Raw genomic sequence first — 18673 nt, forward strand, 5'->3', positions numbered from 1 at the left:
TAAGAGATGCTTAGGTGTCAATAGTGTGTAAATACTTTAGAGGTCAATCTGGTTTGGGTCAGCTTTGCCCCATAAAAATCTTACAAACTTGGCTGGCATTATCATAATGAAGTTCCCAGAAATGATTTTCTAGGGACACATTACTACCATATTAAAAGATATTTAGGAACAGCTAAGACTAAAACTGAATCTTTGGTCTATTAGTTTGGAGAAAAATTTGAATATACTTCCCAGAGTTCAGCAGTCCTACAGTCAGAGTCACAGTCTTCAAACGGTAAAGACCTGACACAGCAGTGGAGCTTGGCTACCTCGTGAATGCTGTCAAAGTACAGTATCTACCAGCCTTTAGCACTGCTGAAGTCACTGTCCATGGCTCTAGCATGGGAAACCTACACACATGAGGAATAATTTTACCCTAAGAGAAAATATTATAAAAAAAAAAAAGAAAAATCCCAAAATACAGTATGTTCATTGTGATATGTCATTCATAAAATTGTGCAATTAAGTATGATTAAGCATGATTATTTAAGTATGACTATTTTATTTCCTCTGCATTTATATATGATGCACGTGTACTATGCTGACATAATGCAGGGGTGTCTGAGGTATGGCTTATAATTACACATTTTTGTGTTGAATGATTTTATATACAACTTTGAAAACCTTAATTTGTCATTAGTATAAAAGAAAGATTCTCTTAAAAGTTTCCCATTATAATGTTTTAATTTTATGTGTATTTCTTTTATTACCTGTTGTGGAAGTTCAGCCCATGTGCACAGACAGACAGACACCAGATGTCCAAAAACCACACACAATAATAATTAATAATAATTTTCCACATCTTTACAACACCGCACAATGCTCAAATCAGGTCAAATACTCGGCCCCTTTTTACTTTCTCTCTTCTTCTCCTTCATCTGCCCTTACTCCTCCACATGCAAGCTCTGTCCTCTTCCACCCGACTCCGTCTCGGCCCCTTTTTATAATACCACGGATGTGCTCCAGGTGCTTCATGATGATCTTCCGGCGGCACTTCCTGGCGTGGTGGAAGTGCCACATGAGCACCCAGAAGCACTCTGGGTGTGCCTGGAATCTCTTCCAGAAATGCTGCAATCCTAGGTCTATAATCCTCTGGGCACCCCCTGGCGGTGGCTATGGGTCCCAACGGGGTTGAGTTTCTAAGCTCTGATCCCATGGCCCCGATGCAGACCAGGGCGGCTGCCCTCTCGTGGCCCAGGGGAGGTATTGTTTCTCTCCCAGTCCTTCCAGGCGTCCCAGCTGGGCAGGATCCCCAGCCATCCGCCTCACTGTATATTTTAAACTGACTGTTCTGTATGCACGGTTAGCACAGCGATGCAGCAGATAAACTCAGTACCCTGTTACTAATTGCCCTTCGGCATAACCTTGTGACCCTGAACTGGATTAGGTTGGTTTAGAAGGTTAGGTTTATGTGTGGCTTATATAGTACTACTATTATTACATAAGCTATTTCATTTTAATAATAATGAATTCTATAATGGCAATGCTTGTGTGTTATTTCTGACCTCTTTTAACAAATAAAATAGATCTTTGTGATAAAAGTTTTTTTAGTACTGCATGCATATTCGGTCTTTTTTCTGACAAGATTACTTGGGCATTTTGAAATGCTTTCCTGTGTGAAAAGCACATCGACAATAATGGAATTTAATACTTTTTATGGCACCATTTTGATTTAAATACACATTATTTGAAATAACACTGATGCAGTGTTTTCTGCCGTGTGTTAAAGTGCAAGGACAAAGCACTGTACCTCCAAGAGTGGCACAGAGGTGGAGTGTTTATGGTGGACCCTTGTTCAGTTGATTGAGAACTTTAAATTGGCACAGAATGAGTTAGTGTCCTATAATAGGATGGCACAATATTAAAGAGTTGGTTCCTGTCTGGTTTCCAAAAAGAACTGGGGTAAGATCTGCCAACCTGCAACTATAAACATTGATTAACATTGGACGTATGGAACTCATTGTGAGTAGCAGTGAAATGCAATCAGCATTCTATATTTCACTCTGTTCTATGTATGTAATAATCTTTTCACTCATATACATAACCTGCTTTTGAAATACTATTTTAGATATTTTATTTCTACTTATTATTTTTTTTAAATTGAGTTGATCAGTTACCCCCTCATTAACTGGTCACAAGCTCATCTCAGTAACAGCTTATTCATTGGCTAACATTGCGCTTAATAAAATATCGGGGCAGAGTTTACCGAGAAGCATGTACAAGTAAAGATTAAAAGTTAAGGAAAAGCAAAAATATTTTCATGGAAGAGAATATGACATTGTAATTGTGTATATAGAAAACGGGTAACAAGCAGAACATCAATTCACGCATGCTGTTCCACAGTCCACCCCTAAATAATCCAGAAATTCTCCAGATGTGGATATGAATACAGATGTAACAGCAGCAGGGTGGTCTGCAATGCAAATGCTCATTTGTGTCTGAGCATGCTTCATGCTTGTTCACCAGAGGGGTTTTTTAACAACATTTTTAGTTAAAATACATGTCATATGTTTACAACATCCCCAACACTGGATGACTTGACATGTGGATTATGCTGCTCTGGTAATGTGAGATTTTTGCTTTAGTCCCGTGTTCGTCACCATGAATGGCTATTCTATCAGAAACTTTGTTATCTCCATTCTGCTTGAAATATGAGATTAAAAATTTCTCTTGGCCATCACTACAAAGTACATACGGTAAGTAACATGTTAAAAAATATACAGTATCAGTTTTGGGGGGAGTATTGCTTTGGGCAATGGCATACAGTCTATGACACAAACCAAACAAGCTCATCCCCGTGTCTTTGAGGATTATGGAGGAAAACTCATGTTGACATTGAGAGAACTCAACACAGACAACAACCTGGCATGGGATTCAAACTAATGCCACGAGATTCAAGATACAGCAGAGTTTACCACACTTTGCTCTATGTGTACATAAAGTAACTTGAAATGTTAATATTTACATTTAAAACAGTATATACAATAATGTTAAAATATCAAATACCTATTAAGAGAATTGCAAGCTTTATTTATTTATTTATTCTTTTATGGTTATTACACAAGGCATGGCATCACAAAAATTTGATTATTATGGTTTGGCTGGACTCCACTCATGGCTTCCCATTTTCACCCTTTTATAATCCTAATCCAATGTACTATTGTACTATTATGTCAATCTGTTGAATATGGCATTTTGGTTTGTCTCTTTACTGGTGTTTTGGCCTCCAGAACTCTTCCCAGGCGGTTTTGGTGTTCACTAGTTATGTGGCTTTTACCTTGGTGGGTGACTTGTGTGTTGCTCAAGCATTGCTGCCTTTCAGACCCTTTATTAAGGTTACAAGAAAGAGGAACCAAACAATTTCCAGTGGGGACAGTCTACTTCATCAAGTCTTGTGCTTTTCTAGGTTTATACTTTACTTCTTGGAGTTTGCCCTGCCCTGTTCTAGTTTAGCTTTTTTTTTTTAATTGCTTGTTTTTCTTAGTTTAGAGAATGTTTCCCTTTACTTTTTTCAGGGCTGGCACTGAGGCTTATTTCTGTGTTTCATTTTTGCACTCTGTTTATATTTTCAGTTAGTTTAGTCATTGAATCTTGTTCTTTAACATTTGCGGTTTAACTGATTATTATCCAACTCTCTTTGTTAACTTTAATTTTTGTTTGTTCAGTAGTAATATTGAAGCTCAAGTGTTTATTTTGTGTTAGTTAGGGAAGAGGTGTTTGTTAATTAAGGTCAAAACCAAAACCAAAACCAAACATTTTTTACAGTGAAATCACGAGATAATATATTAAAACTAGCTGTGAAAGCCCAGGGTCCTAGAAACTACTGAAATCGTCTGAAAAAATTTTGTCAGACAATTGAAAGGAACTAGTCTAGGCGTCTCTCTCCTAGGAGGTTTTGTTTTGCCGACGTGCTCGCATCGCTTGTGCATTAGTGGCTAAGCGACTTTGTCTTTCTTCGGAGGTTTCGTTTTGCCGACGTGCTGGCCTAGCTTGTGTATTAGCGGCTAAGGGAGTTTTCTGTTTCCTTGGAGGTGAAGCCCTTACCCCCGACTCCACCTCTCACTTTCGGGCTGGCCAGACAGACATACACACACACTTCCACGCGTAAACGTTTATATATAAGATGTTTCTGCTTTACCTGCTGTCCTGCTCCTCGTATACCAAACTTGTCTCAGGATAGCCTTTATCAAATGTCAGGCAATACACATGTAAAGATCGCAGATTTGATTGGCTTGTATAAAATAAAACTTCATCTCTAGCCCACTCTAAGAAAGAAAGAAACATACATGAAAAGAATGTACCCACCACTATACAATTTGTGATTCTCCATTTACTAAAATAAAACAACACTGTGTTTATTCGCTTTTACAGAACAGTCACACCATATATTTGATTCAAGCCTACCTATAACATACTGCAATAGACAGACTTATAGAAAACAATACAAAATTGCAAATTATTACACAGGAACAAGACCCAGGAATATGCAGGATCCGGAAAAGTTGCTCCCCACATTTCGCCCCGATACAATTTTGCCCGATACAAACAAGACCATGAATTTGCTAGTTGGATCCGCATGATTCCGGCATTGCCATTTATTCCTCCTACTAATGTTATTCAAGCATTTGAAGATTTAGTTGAAGCTGAGAACTTCCCCAATGAAGCCATGGTGATTGCAAACTACTTTGAAGATACATGTATTGTACAAAGACAATGGAGAGGCCGGCAATTACCCATTTTTGCTACTGAATTGTGGAATGTTTACAAACAAAAGCTGAATGATCAGCAATGTACGAATGACGACATGGAGGGTTGGCACAGGGGATTTCAGAAAACCTGTGCTGCTTTATTTCCAGATATTTACAGATTCATTGATTCTTTAAAAAAACAACAAGGGTTGCACAATTTCGAAATTACACAACTAATCGTCGGAAATTCAGGCAATCAAAGAAACAAGAAGTATGCTGTAATTTCTGCAGGAATCAGAGGAATAGTTCAAGATTTTCAAAATTGTAATGTGATTGATTATCTTAGAGGCATTACATACAACTTTGAATTTTAAACAACAATTTTGTTACATTTTTTATTTTATTTTAAATGTTAATTTGTTTTCACTACGGAGATAACACTGACTTTAACTTATAGCTCGTGCAACTGGCCTGGAGACTAAATCGAAAATGGGACTGTAATTTTTATTGAAACTCTGACATATTATCCAAAACATTATATGACATATAATATTCGTCTTAATGAGCACTACTTAAATATTTTTCGTATGCTTTTTGTTAACCTTAAAATTCTGGGTATATTTTTAAGTTTAATTGTATTTTGTGTATTTTGTTAATTTTGTGGCAAGTTTAACGTGCATTTATTAAATCAAAATAAATTAGAAGATATAAAAAAATTAGGTGCATTTTGTACATTTCTGTAACCTACTCATTATCTACAGGGGGCAAATTGTGGAAGGCGAAATGTGGTGGGGGGAAAAATGTTAGGGGTGAAATGTGAGGGGCAACTTTCCCGTACTGCGGTGGGTTGGCACCCTGCCCTGGATTGGTTCCCGCCTTGTGCCCTGTGTTGGCTGGGATTGGCTCCAGCAGACCCCCGTGACCCTGTGTTCGGATTCAGCGGGTTGGAAGATGGATGGATGGATGGACTTTCCCGTAAACCGGACTATGCATACAACAGAATTATATAATGTAAAGAAATATTGTCCCTGTGCCATTGTGTCTGTTTTACTTGGCCAAGGTGAAGATGGGCATAATGAGAGGAGGCATTATAAAATTTGATGACTATGAGCAAAAAACAGCCCTTATGTCATGATTTTAGCATTTAGGTGCTCTAAGACAACATGTCACAAAGAGGAAGAGCAAAATTAGTGATGATGACCTCTACTTTCCTAGTATTCTTTTTCTGGCATTGACTCGATAATGGGTCCAGGATAAGTGCTGTAATGGATCTGACCTTTCTGACCAGTTTGTTCAAACATATAGCACTCCTTGATCTAGTGTTACTCTTCCAGTACACAACAGTGTAGATTGCTACACATATTAAAATTCCTCAAAATAAGAGCCTGATTCGACTCTTCTTGTGCAGCATGTCTGCATTATCCACTGAATTAAGTCCTGTCTTCAAATGGACTCCGGGTACTTTTAAGTCTGTATTAGCTCAACTTGGGCGGCACGGTGGCGCAGTGGGTAGCGCTGCTGCCTCGCAGTTGGGAGACCTGGGGACCCGGGTTCGCTTCCCGGGTCCTCCCTGCGTGGAGTTTGCATGTTCTCCCCGTGTCTGCGTGGGTTTCCTCCGGGCGCTCCGGTTTCCTCCCGCAGTCCAGAGACATGCTGGTTAGGTGGATTGGCGATTCTCAATTGGCCCTAGTGTGTGCTTGGTGTGTTTGTGTGTGTCCTGCGGTGGGTTGGCACCCTGCCCAGGATTGTTTCCTGCCTTGTGCCCTGTGTTGGCTGGGATTGGCTCCAGCAGACCCCCGTGACCCTGTGTTCGTATTCAGCGGGTTGGAAAATGGATGGATGGATGGATTAGCTCAACTTCCTTCACCATGATGGTGAATGATCTCAGGGGCTCAATAACTATACGCTCATTCTATTCTGTTCGCTACAGGTAGACTCCAATCCAGTTCTAGACACGTCAAAGAAGAGTAAAGCAAACAGGATGCACCTGAGCACAATAAATAAATGAGGGGTTTCAGTTTTTAAGTTTTAATAAAGTTGCTAACAGTAGTGAAAACATGTCTTCACTTTGTCATTATGGGATATAGAGGGTCCCGAGTTTGCTTCCCGGGTCCTCCCTGCGTGAGGTTTGCATGTTCTCCCCGTGTCTGCATGGGTTTCCTCTGGGTGCTCCGGTTTCCTCCCACATTCCAAAGATATGCAGGTTTGGTGGATTGGCCCTGCCCAGGATTGGTTCCTGCCTTGCACCCTGTGTTGGCTGGGATTGGCTCCAGCAGACCCCTGTGACCCTGTGTTCAGATTCAGCGGGTTGGAAAATGGATGGATGGATACAGAGGGTAGACTGATAGGCCAAAAGGGCAAATGCATCAATTTAAAATGAAATCTACAAAACCAAAGTGTGAAGAAAGTAAAGGGGTCTGAATACTTTCTAAATTCACTGAGTCTTAGCAAAACAATTCATTTCTAGTAGTTAATTTTTCTTGACAAAGGACATAAACATGAATATAAAGTATAAAAAGAGAAAAATCCATCCATCCATTATCCAAACTGCTATAACCTAACTATAGGGTCACAGGGGTCTGCTGGAGCCAATCTCAGCCAAGGCAGGAAACAAACCCCGGGCAGGGTGCTAGCCCACCACAGAAAAAGAGAAAAATGTCTTTTAAAATATTTGTTCTTGCTCAATGTATATTATGCAAGCAAATGATTTTAAATAACACATTTTATTATAATAAATATGCTTTATATAAAAACTGTTAAGTGGGGAGCTTGAAAAAGTATCTGCTGAATGTAATTAAGAATAATAAGAAACAAAAAAGGTAATTATAAAGAGTTAGAAAACTATTTTTAATACATGAAGCACAAGAAAAAAGAAATGATTAGACATAAGGTATTGCTATAAAATTTGATTGTGCTAAAAATGCTTAAAGAGCTTACATCTAATGCTGACTAAAGGAAAAAAAACACTTGACAGAATGTTTAAATTACCAAAAAGTATATAGAGAACAGTATATTCTTTAATATATACATACTAGCCGTGCCCCACGTCTCTGCCCACATAGAAGAGAAACAGGACAGTGAGGAGGGCCCTGCCCGGCTCCCTACTCCTGACGTCACGCTTCCCCTTCCCCTCGGCCTGCAGACTTGGTCTCGGATTAACGCGACTATATCACTCCTGCAAGCGAACTATGATTCTTAGCGCGATGAGAGAAGTGGCAAAATCAATCGGAAAGTTCAGATTATTTCTATAATTTGCTTGACCTAAATCCGTTAAGCAGTTCTCTCGTGAAAAGCGGACAGACAGACGTGTATATAAAATATAATAATAATACCAAAGTTCAGATGAGGTGCCAGTCCAGTGGTTTCACTGAAGGATAGAGTTCATTGGAAAAATATTTAATATTTTTTAAATTAAGGAATACTTTGTTCTGTTAGGTTACATTCTAGGCATAATTTATCATAAGCGAGAATGTTTCTAATTAAATAACACTGTTGTGGAGTACATGTATGTTGATCTTCAGTGATAACTAGAATAAGGAAGAGCATCAGTGAGTTTAAAGGCATAGTTCTAAATCATCCTTTGATATTTGTAGTTTTAGATATTAAATAAAATAAAAAAAATATATATACAGTGGAACCTCGAGATACGATCACCTCTGTATACGAGAAATTCAAGATACGAGGAAAGTATGAGCGAAAAATTCAGATCTAAATACAAGCATTGGCTCGCGTAACGAGCCACGAGCCAGGCTGTAGGTATAGCTCGCGAAGCGAGGGGGCGTGGTAGCAGTAGCGAGCCGCAGGGCGATCTGCGGTGTCTGCGTTTCTCACCTAAGTGCACAGGTGGGAAACTGCCCACATCCATGATTGTTCCTGTGGCTGATGGGCTGCAGCTGCCATGTCCTCCCCGCATATATAGAGAAGCACGAGCCGGTTAAGGGGGAGAAGAAGTAAAAGAAAAGAGGAGAGAGAACGGAGGTTGCAGGAGGAAGCAGCAGGGATCAGCAGCAGTAGGAAGTCGGTGCGGGAGAGCGAGCGAGTGCAGGCTCGCGTGTAGCTGAACAGTGAGCTGAACAGGTGAGCCAAACAGCTGAAGCAGGACGGTGTAGAGAAGGTCAGCTGCATTAAGAGTGTCTCACCTGTTGCAGAGCCCGCATGGGAGAAGCAGGTGAGACGCTGACGCTAACAGAGAAGAAGCACCGGGGATTGTCATCTGTTTTTTAAAGACTGCTTTCTGTTGACGTTTTAACCTCGTGTTAAAGGATTGTTATTCTTGTGTATTTTAAACCTCCACTTCACAACTGTTTTAAGGATTATTTATTTAAAGATTTATTGAATGCTCTACTGCACTTTGGACACCTGTTTTGATTCTTTTAATAATCAGTTATATTATTTACCAGTATTATTTATTAAAGCTAGACTACAGTATATATTATTTATCAGTGTTATTTGTTAGGAAAATTGATTTTTATGTTAACATATTTGGGGTGCGGAACGGATTAACTGGATTTCCATTATTTTCAATGGGGAAGTTTGTTCTAGATACGAGAAATTCGCTATACAAGCTCAGTGCTGGAACGAATTAAACTCGTATCTAGAGGTTCCACTGTGTGTGTATATATATATATATATATATATATATATATATATATATATATATATATTTATATTTATATATATATGAGAATGATCAGGAAAGGCAATACTGCATGGGTGAAAATTTATGTTGCAGTGAGTTTCTTATTCTTTCAAAATTTACTGCAAGAAATATTTTCCCTTTACTGTGTTAAATCATCATTTTAGATTCCTCCAGAATCACAAAGGCTAAAGGTTAAAGGCTAACCTTTAAACTATTGCATGAGTGTGCATTTATAAAGGATAATGAGCTAGAGTTAAATAAAGAGAACGTGTTGTTTTTGTAGCATAAAAATTTCAGAAATGAGGTTAAAAATAAACAGAGTTAAATAAAACACTGAACAGGACTGTGCTAGATTGCATTCACAAGCTGAATAACAAATTACATTTTTGTTTACTTGAAGATCTCGGTTCTAAAATCATTAACGTATATCTAAAAATTACAATCTCATACCAAAACTGAAGACATTCCTCTGGATATGAGTAACTGCAGGGTTATCACCTAGCTTTAAAATGACACAACTGGCCTCCTCTGAATGGTCACTTTTCACCGTAGCAGCTAGGAATTTCTCCCCAGGTGATAACCTGACACGCTGGAGTGAGGCCGTGCTTTCCACTGCTGAGAGAGACAGTAAGATCTCTGGCTGTTGATGGCCTTGGGTTTAAGAAAAGAAAAAAAAAAAAAGACCAAAACATTGACCAAATTAGACAAGAAATGTTTGGATTAGGGCGGCACGGTGGCGCAGTGGGTAGCGCTGCTGCCTCGCAGTTGGGAGATCTGGGGACCTGGGTTCGCTTCCCGGGTCCTCCCTGCGTGGAGTTTGCATGTTCTCCCCGTGTCTGCGTGGGTTTCCTCCGGGCGCTCCGGTTTCCTCCCACAGTCCAAAGACATGCTGGTTAGGTGGATTGGCGATTCTAAATTGGCCCTAGTGTGTGCTTGGTGTGTGGGTGTGTTTGTGTGTGTCCTGCGGTGGGTTGGCACCCTGCCCAGGATTGTTTCCTGCCTTGTGCCCTGTGTTGGCTGGGATTGGCTCCAGCAGACCCCCGTGACCCTGTGTTCGGATTCAGCGGGTTGGAAAATGGATGGATGGATGTTTGGATTATCTAGAAATTACAAATAGTAATTTCAGTTAGCAAATACCATTTTAACACTGCCTGGTTGGCACTTTACTGTCATTCCTGGCTCTCAATCACTCAACTTCATTACATCGAAGTTAGTTGCAAAACCACCTCTTTGCAATAACTGTTATCATTCATTCAATACTTATAAAAAAGAACTTTTCCTTTTATTTGGAGCAATTGTATTAAACTTATCACTTCACATAATGCTGCTAGGAATTTCTTTCCCCAGCCTATCCATATAAATATTCTGCTGTGTTTGTCAGATAGTGAATCTTCATGATTTCACTTAAAAGCACAAATGGAAATGTGCATCCATTTTCTAAACCAGTTCAGTCCAATTTGGTGTTATGGTGGCCAGACCCTATCCCATTAGCATTAATCATAATGTATGGTGGATCGTCAGTCCATTGCTGGACACACTCAAGAACCGCACCCATACTGACTCAGTTTAGACTTCACAATGAACCTAACACATATGCCATTGGGAAGAGAGAGGAAAACTGGAGTACTCTAAGATATGCCACACTGACAACAATTAGAATGTGTAAACTCCATTAAGACAATGACCAAGTTGGAATTTAAATTCATTCAGTAGCACTAACCACTTTGCAATGGTGCTGCCCCGAGTTCCAACCCTTGAACTCATAAATTTTGGCTCAGCGGTTACATAGCAGCCTACACCTTAACTCAGTCGTTGAGGACCGAGAAGACGTTTGCTGAGTTGGACAATCAACAAAACATCTTATTAGTTATCAGTTATTACTTTGTGAGTGATAAGTCTTAGAACCTGGAAAACAAAACAATAAACTTCTCCACTCACACCTATTTTTGAAAAGCATTAGTGCAAGGGTTGGTACAATTGACCAAAGGGGAAAAAAATACAGAAGTGACTTTACAATTAGCGAGGTTTACTCTGTAAATGCTGTCTCCTTCTTCAAAGTAAAGATGCTGTACTCCATGGACCTGTAACAAATCAAATACATGATTTCAAAAAAAAAAAAAATAAAGTTGATTTAACATATTGCAGAATTACAATTCTCAGAAGTACAGTTAAACTGGGAAGAAGAGTCAATGTTATTCAGCTTCAAAATAAAGGCATCAGAATGTATTTCTATTGGCCTACTACATGTTTCAGGAAGAATGTTTACTGTTGATTATCTAAAATGTGTAATAAGTGAAATAAAGTAACCACTGAAACAACAATCAAATAAAAACTTTAATTCTGCACAGCCTCTCTCACATTATAAAGATACCTGTCAGTCCCAAGGAGTTCTTCTCTTTCTTATTTTCTGAATCTGAACATAAAATGAGGATTTTGATAGATGGTGGATATCTTTTAGCTTTATTTCCCTCCAAGCACAGGTAAAAAAACTATGAATATCAAGGAATCTTATGGAAATAAACCACCAGCCTGTGGAAATTAACATTACTACTCCCTGCTTGGTCATCTGCACCAGCACAGATGTACTACATGGCCATTAAATCAATAAAATGATGTTCCGTACGTTAAAGAAGTTAGACTTCTCAGCTTGAAAGGTGCTGAAATTCTGTTATTTCTTTGATGAGTAGTGCACAATTGTACGTGAAAAGCCTGTTTTGTCTCTTCTGTGTCACATAAGCCCAGATTTAAGCATTCTGGCTTATTTACGCATGATGATATGTTTACAGTCATATGAAAAAGTTTGGGAACCCCTCTTAATTCTTTGGATTTTTGTTTATCATTGGCTGAGCTTTCAAAGTAGCAACTTCCTTTTAATATATGACATGCCTTATGGAAACAGTAGTATTTCAGCAGTGACATTGTTTATTGGATTAAAAGAAAATATGCAATATGCATCATAACAAAATTAGACAAGTGCATAAATTTGGACACACCAACAGAGATATGACATCAATACTTAGTTGAGCCTCCTTTTGCTAATCTAACGGCCTCTAGATGCTGTCCTCCTATAGCCTTTGATGAGTGTCTGGATTCTGGATGGAGGTATTTCTGACCATTCTTCTATACAAAATCTCTCCAGTTCAGTTCAATTTGATGGCTGCTGAGCATGGACAGCCTGCCTCAAATCATCCCCTAGATTTTCGATGATATTCAAGTCAGGGGACTGTGACGTCCATTCCAGAACATTGTACTTCTCCCTCTGCATGAATGCCTTTGTAGATTTCGAACTGTGTTTTGGGTCATTGTCTTGTTGGAATATCCAACCCCTGCGTAACTTCAACTTCGTTACTGATGCTTGAACATTATCCTGAAGAATTTGTTGATACTGGGTTGAATTCATTCGACCCTTGACTTTAACAAGGGCCCCAGTCCATGAACTAAGGAGACTGTGGAAGATTGTGGGTTCGCTTCCCGGTTCCTCCCTGTGTGGATAGCGCTTTGAGTACTGAGAAAAGCGCTATATAAATGTAATGAATTATTATTATTATTATTAACTAGCCACACAGCATGATGGAACCTCCACCAAATTTGACAGTAAGTAGCAGGTGTTTTTCTTGGAATGTGGTGTTCTTCTTTCGCCATGCAAAGCGTTTTTTGTTACGACCAAATTTTTGTCTCATCAGTCCAAAGCACTTTATTCCAAAGTGAATCTGGCTTGTCTAAATGAGCATTTGCATACAACAAGCGACTGTTTGTGGGGTGAGTGCAGAAAGGGCTTCTTTCTCATCACCCTGCCATACAGATGTTCTTTGTGCAAATTGCGCTGAATTGTAGAACGATGTACAGATATACCATCTGCAGCCAGATGTTCTTGCAGGTCTTTGGAGGTGATCTGTGTGTTGTCTGTAACCACTCTCACAATCCTGCACATATGCCACTTCTGTATTTTTCTTGGCCTGCCAGACCTGCTGGGTTTAACAGCAACTGTGCCTGTGGCCTTCCATTTCCTGATTCCATTCCTTACAGTTGAAACTGACAGTTTAAACCTCTGAGATAGCTTTTTGTAGCCTTCCCCTAAACCATGACACTGAACAATCTTTGTTTTCAGATCTTTTGAGAGTTGCTTTGAGGATCCCATGCTGTCACTCTTCAGAGGAGAGTCAAAGGGAAGCACAACTTGTAATTGACCACTTTAAATACCTTTTCTCATGATTGGACACACCTGTCTATGAAGTTCATGGCTTAACGCGCTAATCAACCAATTTGGTCTGCAAGTAATCAGCATTGAGCAGTGACATGCATTCAAATCGGCAAAATTACAAGGGGACCCACATTTTTGCACAGCCAGTTTTTCACATTTGATTTCATACAACTAAACTGCTTCACTAAAAATCGTTATTCGGAAAACACCCCAGTACTCGGATGTTCCTTGGAAATGAAAGACATACCACTGTTATCTTTTTTTGTTGAAGGTAGAGTCAATTATTATGCAGACTGAGAGGGGTTCCCAAACTTTATCATCAATTTTTTTTACTGTTTGTTGAATTCATAAAGAAAAAAATAAATGCATATAAGCACAACTACTGTGGAAAACAGTACAACTGGCTAGGATAATACACTTAGATTTTCATATTTTAATAAACTACAAAATGAAAGGAGAAACAAAACTCTTGCTAGTGGAGCACAGCAAGACATACTACCTGCAGGCAACATATGATCAAGAAGCCATGGGGTGCCATATGATCAATGGAACTAATGTTAAGATAAGCCACCGACAAGGTATAATAATTAGTAAGACAGCAGCTGAGCTGGAGTATAAATCGCAGTCAGGTGTACGTAGAGGTGCAAGAATGGCTAGAGTCAGGAATACTCCATTAAACTCTTTGTACTTCAAGGACTGAACAGGGCTGCCATATTATGATCTCAGCAGCTTTGTTGGAAACACTTGCTAACTCAGGCAAAGTTAGAAAATACCTTTGTATTGTAAACACTACTGCACAGAGATCATGTAAAAATGAACAAAATTAAATGATAAACTGCAGAATAAAATGCTTGTTATACTGAACACAATAAGAAAAATCTAAAATATGACAAATCCATTAAGAATAAAAAGTAGAGTACATTTAAAGTGTCAAATACAACTGTTTTGAAAATACGAGCAGCATATTAACAAGTTAACAACCCGCTTTATTTAAAAAGTTAGCTTTGCCGTACACTCGTTTTCCCGAAACTGCTTTGGTCGGTAACAGATTATAAGAAGCTGCCAAACAACGGGGACAGGTAGGTGATGACAGGTAGGTACCCCAGATGGGACAGGACCAGTCCATTAGAGCAGGGGTTGCCAACTCCAGTCAAGGAGGGCCACAGTGGCTGCAGCTTTTCATTCTAACCCTTTTCTCGATTAGTGACCTGTTTCTGCTGCTAATTAAACTTCTTTTGAACTCATTTTAAGTAATTTGTTTTTTAAGATTTGTTCCCCTGAATTTCTTCCTCATTCCTCTGAATTGCTTCATGTCTTTCCTTAAATGGCACCCAAACAGAAATGAAATGTGAAGTGAGTGAGCCAACAGAAGGCCAACTAAGTCAGGGCCTCAAACTCCAACCAGCTGCTTAATGAGGCGCTGAGTCTTGTTAATTAAACTCGTTCTTTAAATCCATGGCTTGTTGCTGCTCTCGTGGTGCAATAGCAGACATTTCTGAAACTCATGATTTTCACTTTTCTAAGAGCATCATTAACAGGTTTTGGAGACCTGAGCAGATCAACATCCCCGAGACCTTCATCTTTATTTTCAGATATTGTATGATGGACACCAGTTGTTTTGGCTCATTTTGTATTTCATTATTGTTTGGCTGTTAATTAAGGAAAAAGAAACAATTATATATTTCATTATTGTTTGGCTGTTAATTAAGGAAAAAGAAACAATTAAGGGGTCTGAGTCTTTCAGAGCAAGTCAATTAAAATTAGTTCAAAAGAAGTTAATTAGCAGGTCAATAATTAAGAAAAGGGTTAGAATGAAAACCTGCAGCCACGGTGGCCCTCCAGGACTGGAGTTGGCCACCCCTGCATCAGAGGGCACATTTAAACCCAAGGCTCATTCAGAGCTGCCGCTGGGCTTAACAGTCAGCTTTTAAAAATGTGAAGCAAACATTCACCCAGAAGGCAACCAAATCAGGAAATGAACAGAAGTCAAAATCTGAATTGTTGAACATTAAGTAATATGTAACCTCTACCACTGCTGTTCATTTGACACAAGGAAGGTAACTTCTAAGACTCGCATAAAATCAAAAAAAGAAAAGTTATATACTTACCACAGCACCCTGAGTTGTATCTGTAAATCTTCTGTAGTATTTTCTCAGCTTCTTTTTAAAGTATGTCTCCAGACTGTGGTACTTATGAATTTGAGACTTAAAATCTTCCATATTGGAACCGTGGTCATCCTAAAGAAAGCAGACATTAATATTACCTTTGGCATAAAGATGTCTGTATTCCGTGAAATTTAAAACAGTGGTTGAAACTAACAAATGGCTGGATGGATAAAAATTGATAAGTTTAACATGAGATAATGAAAGAGCTGTTCAGAAAAGATGCCAAATAACAGCCACTAGATAGCTCCATGCTCAGACAGCACAATACCTGTCAAAGGTAAGGCAGCAGCAAGTTGTTCTTTTCAAATATTTTGGACCCAAAACTGCACACACAGATACTGGGATGAAGATGACATGAGCACAGAATTGCGTAGATGCAGTGATTTTGGAGGGCTCACTGAATGTGGTAAGTTCTGGGCAAATCCTACCAGCGAATAGTGAACTGTACCACTGCATTAACACAAAGGCATCTTCATCATAGCTGAAGCTTTGTATGGGAATAGTACAGCTGAATTATTGTCTGATAGAAATGAAAACACGATTAGAGATTGTAAAGTGGCACTGCAATGAAGCTGCCAGTTGCCGTATTATAAAACATTCTCAGACTTGTTCAATTTAAGTTCAACTAAGTGGGGATGGAACATATTCTTATAGCAGCAGAGCAATTTAGGAACACAGGCTGCCAGTCCACTGCAGACAAATATGATGCACACAAACACACAGGCACAGTTTGGAATGATCCATTAGCCTCACAAACGTGTCTTTGGGGAAGGGGATGGTAAACATCAACAGGCATGCGGAGACTCCACACGGGCAACAAACAGGGGCAGACACAGGATCCTCATTGACTTGTAAATGCCATTACTGTAGACTCTACAGAGAAAATAGCTTCAGTTTGCTTTGCCTTTCTTATTAAATTAAGTCTCCTCTCCTACAGCCCAAACGCACTGGTGCTGCACATCAATCTAAATTAACTTTGTTGTATACTCATCATAATGTCCTTGATATAACATTTTACACATGAATTCAATGCAATTATGGAGAAATAATAACTCATTATATATTTTACGACATATTCCAAATTAGTATGCACATTCAACTTTTAAATCAATCAATCCTTAAATACAGTACACTAGGAGAACAGCCACGTACCTGTTGTTGATGAATGTGTTCAATGGTGTGAACATTCCTTTTAAAAATAAAAAATCTTTAAGAAACAAAATATGGCTGAAGACTAGGGGCTCCCAAACTCTGTCCTGGTGAGCTGCAGGTTTTTGTTGCAACCAACCAGGCCTAATTATGTGAGCTGTTATCTCTCAGCTTGTGTGTTTTGGAGTCAGTGTAGAAATTACAAAACTAAGTTTGGTAAATGTTTATTAAAACGTACTAAACAGTTACAAGGGGACAATGTAGTTTGGTTTTTTTTTCTAACTTTTTAAGAATATTTTCATTCTTATTTTTCAGGTGTTCTGGTTATTTAATCCGTTATTTACTGAATGAAAGGGAAGGTCTACAGGATGGTAGTGAGACCAGCTTTGTTATATGGATTGGAGACAGTGGCACGGACCAGAAAGCAGGAGACAGAGCTGGAGGTAGCAGAGTTAAAGATGCTAAGATTTGCATTGGGTGTGATGAGGATGGACAGGATTAGAAATGAGGACATTAGAGGGTCAGCTCAGGTTGGATGGTTTGCAGACAACGTCAGAGAGGCGACATTGTGTTGGTTTGGACATGTGCAGAGGAGAGATGCTGGGTATATTGGGAGAAGGATGCTAAGGATAGAGCTGCCAGGCAAGTGGAGGAGAGGAAGGCCTAAGAGAAGATTTATGGATGTGGTGAGAGAGGACAGGCAGGTGATGGGTGTAACAGAACAAGATGACGAGGACAGGAAGATATGGAAGAAGATGATCCGCTGTGGCAACCCCTAACGGGAGCAGCCGAAAGAAGAAGAATTTACTAATTAGCTTATCTGACACTTATGTAGTTGCAGCCTTTTGTCATTCAGTGTTGTTTGCTCTACTAGTTTTTAATTGTCATTATTAGGATACAATGAAGGGCGCAGATTACACAGGACAGCGCAAAGCAATAGGAAAACAACATAAGAGAGTTAAACATTTAAATCTATAGCAAAAATAGAAATATTTACTGAATGTCTTATAAATGTAAATATCACACCACTGTGCTGCTCTGAATACAAAAAAAGACCAGCTCATTAAATGAGACTAGTCATTATCACTAAATGTGAATCTGGTTAAAACAAAAACTCTGCAGCCATATGATGTCCCGAAGACTTTAGGTGCTGCCCTCCTTCAGTTCTCTCAGTGACAATTAAAAGGGAGACTGAATAAGGTGAAGAACCACAAACATCTAGGGACAATTAATGATAACATGTTAACTTTTGATCTCAACACAGAACAAATTTGTAAGAAGGAGTAGAATGGCTAACCATTTTTAAGAAACTCAATTGTTTTAAAGTGGACAAAACCATAATAATAATTGTTTACAAGTTTTTTTGTTGAATCTATTGTTACACTGCTTTATAAATTGGTTTAGCAACCTCAACATTAAAGTTAAAAAGTTACATAACAACATTATAATATAGCAGTAAAATTATTGGTTTGCTGCAGATCTATCACTGACCTCGGCTACAAACAGGTTGGAAAAAATGGAAATAGCAAAGGTTTGGAAATAAACTTGACCCTTTAGCATGAAAAATCAAGACAGAAGTGAAGACTTTTGGTGTAATCACAGGCTCTGACCTAAACTTTAATTTGCACATTAACCATTTAGTATGTGAATTTCCCCTTGGGATTAATAAAGTATCTATCTATCTATCTATTACTAGGGCTGCATTTTTCCATTTCAGGGTCACTGCAAAAGTTCTCTTATAATATTGCGTGATGCTGAGACTCGAACTCACACCTTTATTTACAGTTGACTA

The 18673-nt window shown here is 38.9% G+C and overlaps 1 protein-coding gene across 1 annotated transcript in view; it reads right to left on the minus strand.

Annotated features, from left to right (window-relative positions):
* Positions 1-18673, minus strand: part of prepl (prolyl endopeptidase like) — a 41180-nt gene that overhangs the window by 16787 nt on the left and 5720 nt on the right. The window contains exons 2-5 of the mRNA XM_051919638.1: positions 15676-15804; positions 11381-11447; positions 9817-10017; positions 4178-4304 (exon numbers count right to left, since the gene is read on the minus strand). Of these exons, the coding sequence (XP_051775598.1) occupies positions 4178-4304; positions 9817-10017; positions 11381-11447; positions 15676-15804 (524 nt within the window). The remainder of the gene's footprint in view (positions 1-4177; positions 4305-9816; positions 10018-11380; positions 11448-15675; positions 15805-18673) is intronic.

Source organism: Erpetoichthys calabaricus, chromosome 15 (genome assembly GCF_900747795.2).
Source record: "Erpetoichthys calabaricus chromosome 15, fErpCal1.3, whole genome shotgun sequence".
In the NCBI taxonomy this organism is placed as follows: domain Eukaryota; kingdom Metazoa; phylum Chordata; class Cladistia; order Polypteriformes; family Polypteridae; genus Erpetoichthys; species Erpetoichthys calabaricus.